Below are 6,546 nucleotides of genomic sequence, written 5' to 3' on the forward strand. Positions count from 1 at the left end.
CAACTTCCGGTCTTCGGTGACCCCACCTCAAATGACATTACCTCGAACGTAATTTTTTTGTTTTTACCCCCTCCCCCTTCATGCATTCCCTATCCCCCAAAAATAGGCAAAAAATGAGGTTTTTCTAATTTAAAAAAAAAAATGATCCTGACGATTTCCTTTATTTTTAGATATGTTATGGAGGTAGTCCAGCTCAACATTTCGTCCTTAGTCAAGTGTTGGAAATTGATTAAAAAATTTAACAATTTATTTCATCTAAAAATTTCAATTCAAAATTTCAACTTAAATTCAATGCCTAACTTTAAATTGCTCAATTTTTTAAATTTCAAATCTATTTCACAGCCAACTTCACGTTACTTTCGTTTGTAAAAATTTTTCATACAAAAAGTTCATGCTGCTCTGCCCTTCTTCTAACCTTGACTACTCTTCAAGTGGCTGTGAGCGGAAAAAGTTAATCAGAAAATTTGTCAGTTTTAATTGTGATTTGTGGTAGAAATATATCGGTGGTGGGAAAAGGATAAAAGGTGATTTTTATTGCGCGATCAGGAAGACTGGAAGGAAGAGAGGAAGAAGCCAGATTGTGCTTGAACAAGGCAACGATTTTAATCATCCGGAAGGCTTCTCTCACCGTGAAGGAAAATTTTTCTGGTCCTTGCGACCACGGATTAATAAGTACATATTTCTCGTTGAAGGTGAGGCCAAGGACAAATCCATCGGGAAACTAGAGAAGGAATTCCATTTAATTCGTATCCTTTGAATATCTTTAAGGTGAGGTCAAGGACAAGGCTGAGGGAAAGTATAGGGGAAATTGAGGCTAATTCATTACACCTTTGAATATCTTTAAGGTTGGTCAAAGTACATCCATTTTTCTGGTCCTTGCGACCACGGATTAATAAGTACATATTTCTCGTTGAAGGTGAGGCCAAGGACAAATCCATCGGGAAACTAGAGAAGGAATTCCATTTAATTCGTATCCTTTGAATATCTTTAAGGTGAGGTCAAGGACAAGGCTGAGGGAAAGTATAGGGGAAATTGAGGCTAATTCATTACACCTTTGAATATCTTTAAGGTTGGTCAAAGTACATCCATTTTTCTGGTCCGTCATCGAGCCATCGCACTCAACCAGCTATCGCTCCAACGGTTTCTCCAACGGTCATCAATCCACTCACAATGGCCAAGCAGGTTCGGGAGGGAGTTGTGCAGGCACTTATTCGGGTCGAGTCTTTTTTGAAGGGTATCAGCGAGGCTGATCTCCAATACATGCAACGAAGCGTCATTGAGGCTCAAATGGAACAAGTTGCCACATTGAGGACACGATATGTGGCAGCGCAGGGGCAAATCATCGAAGAAGAAAGAGACTTAGAACAGAGAGATCTGGAGGAAACTGCAAGGGAAGTTTTCTTGAGCAAATGCGATGCGATCTATAAGAGACTCACGCAGATGCTCACCCATGTTCCATCGAATTCCAGAGGATCTCCAAGACCCAATCAGGATGAATTCCTTTCATTCATGAAGGAATTCATGACACGAAGCCAGCAGACATTGGAGCAGAGTCAACAGCAAGTGAATCAGCTCATCACTACACTCACAACTCACGCAAGTACCCTCAATAATAGTAACAATATGAGTAGAAATGGAGATGTAGTTTTGCATGACTCTGCCCAACCCACAAAACTCCCCCAAATTGCAATGCCCACCTTCAGTGGAAAGTATAGTGAGTGGATTCCCTTTAAGGAGAGGTTCCAATCCAGCGTCATGAAACACCCTCACCTGTCAAAAGTCCAACAACTTGACTACCTCAAATCTGCCTTATCTGGTGAGGCACTGTCCGTCATAAAAAACCTTCCCATTACTAATGCAAACCTGGACGTGGCATGGGAACTGTTGATAGAACAGTTCGAGTTAAAGCATGAAATTGTCGCTGATCATATTAGGACTTTCTATAATATGCCAAGTATCACCTCCAATGACCCACAATCCATCCGTCGTATATCCAGTATTTTATCTGAATCCATATCAGCCCTAGATGCCATTGAGGTCACAAATCGCGATCCGTGGCTAATTCAGTATACATTAGACAGATTGGATTCAGAATCTAGAGTCTTATGGGGTAGGGAGTGCGGTAAGGAGGCGCCTACATTAGAAAAATTCCGAAAATTCCTTAATCAGCGATGTATTGATGCCACAAATGCCTCCAATCCTTTTGACGAATCCACCGCTAATACCTCCCGTTCACAGCCTACCAAATCAAGGAAGCAGGTATCAGCCTTTCATGTCTCCACAGCAACATCAAATTGCCGATGTTGCAATGAATCTCCGCATCCACTGTACAAATGTGCACAGTTTATCTCTAAAACACCTGATGAGAGATTCGAAGTAGTAAAGGAGCTGAATTTGTGTCGTAATTGCCTGTCCCCACATCCTACAAACACTTGCTCTTTTTATAAGTGCAAGAAGTGCCAGGGCCGACACAACATTCTACTTCATGATAAATTTGTGGGCCAGCCCCCTCCAGCCGATTCGCCGGCATCCGGAAAACCCCCCACAAATCCTATTATTGACATTACATCCAAGCTCCACTCTGAGTCGCCCAAATCCTTAGAATCAAATTCTGTCGTCACTCTTCCGGTATTTACGGCTCCTTCAAAATGCACCTCAACAACTCCAAAAGTGCTTCTCGCTACCGCTACAGTTGACATTCTTACGTCGGATCACCGAAGAATCCCATGTCGATTGATGTTGGATGGTGGCGCACAAGCGTGCATTATGACGACAGATTTGTGTGAAAGACTCGGACTTCCGAAAACCCCGTCGGACTCTACAATCTTGGGTGTAGGCAGTCAAGTGAATCCAGTGAACTACCGAGTCACTACCACCATTTTCTCTAAAAGGAATAATCAATCCTACACATTCTTGTGTTATATTCTCCCAAAGATCTCAGACAACATTCCTGATTGGTCAGTTGATGAACGTGTTATTCAAATTCCCTCAGATGTTCCATTGGCTGACCCGTTATGGAATGTTCAATGTCCTGTGGATCTCTTAGTTTGTGGGGACGCATATTGGAACAGTTTTCTGACTGACAAAATCAGTCTCGGAATTGGCTTACCACATCTCCGGGAAACTACGTTCGGATATGTAGTTGTGGGTCAGTTCAATCCGCTTCATTCGGCACGCGATGTTTCCCACCACGAAACTAGACCCATGAATCCTGCTGTGGACAAAGTTTCACGTAATTTTGGAGAATTTGAAGATCGTCATGAAAAATCTTCCGCCGTAGATCTTCAATCAGGATCCGAGACCCGCTTTGCAAAAACCCACAAACGAAAACCTAATGGTAGATTTGTTGTGAGCCTACCAGGGAGAGAAGGTCTCGAATTATTAAGAGATTCTCAACCAAAACCAATCACACAGTCCTTGGCGATTGAAAAACAATTGTACCGGAAACCTCGATTTAAAGTGATCTGCGGCGATGTCGTGAGGGACTATAGGAATCGAGAACAGTTGGCACTGGTGTCCCCTCTGGATATTGTAGCATTTTCATTCTTTTTACAACACAACGAGGTTATGACGGAGTCAAGACTGATTACAAAGAATGGATTAAATAGAGTGGATGGAAGATTGAAAAATGCAAGTGAGACGTTTGCGATCCGGCATCCAGTCCTACTTCCAAAATCCAAAGTTACCCTCATAATAGCACGCATTGAATACATTAAACAGATGCATGCAGCCCCTACCCTACTACTTGCCTCCCTGCGACAAACATTCTGGCCAGTGGCAGGACGAAATTTAGTGAGAAAAATAGTGCATGAGTGCTTCAAATGTTGCCGCATGAAACCTAAACCGCTAGATCAGTTGATGGGAGATTTACCGGAATATAGGGTTAATCTTTTTCGACCATTTCAGGCCACCGGTGTTGATTACGCGGGGCCACTTCAAATGCTTTCGTCTGCAACCCGGGGAGCTCACTCACGAAAGACGGGCATTCAGAAGGTTTATATAGCAGTTTTTGTCTGTATGGCGACCAAGGCTGCTCCCAACAGTTTATGTCAAATTGAGGCAATCCTCACTAGTCGCCCTCTATGCATGATGTCTCCTGATCCCAACGAAGAGAGTTTTCTGACACCCGGACGTTTTTTAGTTGGTGTCCCTGGGAATGCATCCCCCAATCCAGATCTGTCAAAGATTCCTGAAAACCGCCAAACTTACTGGCAACTATGTCAGCTGCGGGCTCAGGAATTTGGAAGAAGGTGGCGTCTTCAATACCTCAACACACTGCAGCAGAGACTTCGCTGGAAAATCACCAGAGAACACCTCAAAGCTGGAGAACTGGTCTTCCTACTAGATGAATCTAGCAAGGAAGGATCCAAGTGGGTGTTGGGGAAAGTGGAGTCCCTGAACTCTGGGACTGATGGATTAGTTCGGGTAGCCCGTATTAAAACCAATCGGGGCATATACAAACGCCCTATCGCCAAAATTGCATGATTCCGCAAACAGACGAAGGATTCCTTGGACGTGCTACATCATCATCAGATGCATCAGTCCAACCCGGGGAGGATGTTGGAAATTGATTAAAAAATTTAACAATTTATTTCATCTAAAAATTTCAATTCAAAATTTCAACTTAAATTCAATGCCTAACTTTAAATTGCTCAATTTTTTAAATTTCAAATCTATTTCACAGCCAACTTCACGTTACTTTCGTTTGTAAAAATTTTTCATACAAAAAGTTCATGCTGCTCTGCCCTTCTTCTAACCTTGACTACTCTTCAAGTGGCTGTGAGCGGAAAAAGTTAATCAGAAAATTTGTCAGTTTTAATTGTGATTTGTGGTAGAAATATATCGGTGGTGGGAAAAGGATAAAAGGTGATTTTTATTGCGCGATCAGGAAGACTGGAAGGAAGAGAGGAAGAAGCCAGATTGTGCTTGAACAAGGCAACGATTTTAATCATCCGGAAGGCTTCTCTCACCGTGAAGGAAAATTTTTCTGGTCCTTGCGACCACGGATTAATAAGTACATATTTCTCGTTGAAGGTGAGGCCAAGGACAAATCCATCGGGAAACTAGAGAAGGAATTCCATTTAATTCGTATCCTTTGAATATCTTTAAGGTGAGGTCAAGGACAAGGCTGAGGGAAAGTATAGGGGAAATTGAGGCTAATTCATTACACCTTTGAATATCTTTAAGGTTGGTCAAAGTACATCCAGTCAAGTATTACTGGAAAAATCGCCATCTTGAATTATTCAAGGTCAAAGGTCAACTACCCTAGAGGGTCTAATTTTCAACGGATTTGGACAAATTTGGACATTTTTGAAAGATCTTTTAATTCTGAACCCGACTACATCGGTCACAACCGTTGATGGATCGGGAAAGTAACGGTAATAGTCATATTTTAAAAATACTGTTTTTCGCACTTTTTCAGTCTTCTGACCCATATAAAAAATCAACGGTAAGAGATATCAACTTCCGGTCTTCGGTGACCCCACCTCAAATGACATTACCTCGAACGTAATTTTTTTGTTTTTACCCCCTCCCCCTTCATGCATTCCCTATCCCCCAAAAATAGGCAAAAAATGAGGTTTTTCTAATTTAAAAAAAATTGGCCCTGACGATTTCCTTTATTTTTGGATATGCTATGGAGGTAGTCCAGCTGAACATTTCGTCCTCAGACACCTATCACCGGAAAAATCGCCATCTTGAATTATTCAAGGTTAAAACTTAATTCACTTATGGTTTTTCGACCGTATGGATATTTAAGGCAAGTCAAGGTGGGAGTTCGGTCTATTTTTTTTTTTGTTCTTCAATTTATTTCATCAGCCAACGTTTCGATCCTGGATGGGATCTTCTTCAGGGCATCAAAATTCTGGGAGAACACTTATCAGATAATTATCACTACTTTTCACCAATTCATCTTTCCACACTTCCTCATCCATCACCAGTGGAAGACTGGAGTCTTCCACTGGTTATCCACCACAATCCACAAAAAATCATTAATCCTTTGATTAATTTATTGAACAAATCCAGGATCGAAACGTTGGCTGATGAAATAAATTGAAGAACAAAAAAAAATAGACCGAACTCCCACCTTGACTTGCCTTAAAACTTAATTTTCACCCGATTTGTTCAATAAATTAATCAAAGGATTAATGATTTTTTGAGACCCTCTTCTTGAACAATTTTTAACTTCAAGATGGTTTTGTGGTGATTTATAGACAAATTTAATTCGACAATAATTTTCTATACATCAGAAAGCTTGCGAAAAGGTATATAAGGGAGAGCTCTTTCTCGGGAGTTCGAGCAGCTCGCAAAGCCTCGGACGCTTTGCCACCCCTTTTTTTTTATATTTCCTATTTTTTTGAAGCCAAACTTCTCGAGACTAGAAACTGCAAGAACTGTACATAATATTTTTCATTACAACGAATGGTATTGTCAGAAAGTGATTTAAATTTTCGGGCTATTTTTGTCCCTGTCGTCCATAGAAGCAGAAAATACACCAAATCAGACTGTTATATTTTCTAAAACTAAATGTAAGGTATTTCATTGATT

At 41.1% G+C, this 6,546-nt stretch overlaps 1 protein-coding gene across 1 annotated transcript; it reads left to right on the plus strand.

Moving 5' to 3' along the window:
* The first annotated feature begins 225 nt into the window (after positions 1-225).
* LOC129808948 (uncharacterized) lies at positions 226-5,155 on the plus strand. Its single transcript, XM_055858855.1, has 4 exons — positions 226-692; positions 769-845; positions 917-5,034; positions 5,111-5,155. Exon 3 carries the CDS (start codon positions 1,171-1,173, stop codon positions 4,483-4,485), a length of 3,315 nt encoding a protein of 1,104 aa, XP_055714830.1. The 5' UTR covers positions 226-692; positions 769-845; positions 917-1,170; the 3' UTR covers positions 4,486-5,034; positions 5,111-5,155.
* Positions 5,156-6,546: the final 1,391 nt, after the last annotated feature.

The sequence above is a fragment of the Phlebotomus papatasi genome, unplaced genomic scaffold (genome assembly GCF_024763615.1).
Source record: "Phlebotomus papatasi isolate M1 unplaced genomic scaffold, Ppap_2.1 HiC_scaffold_228, whole genome shotgun sequence".
NCBI lineage: Eukaryota > Metazoa > Arthropoda > Insecta > Diptera > Psychodidae > Phlebotomus > Phlebotomus papatasi.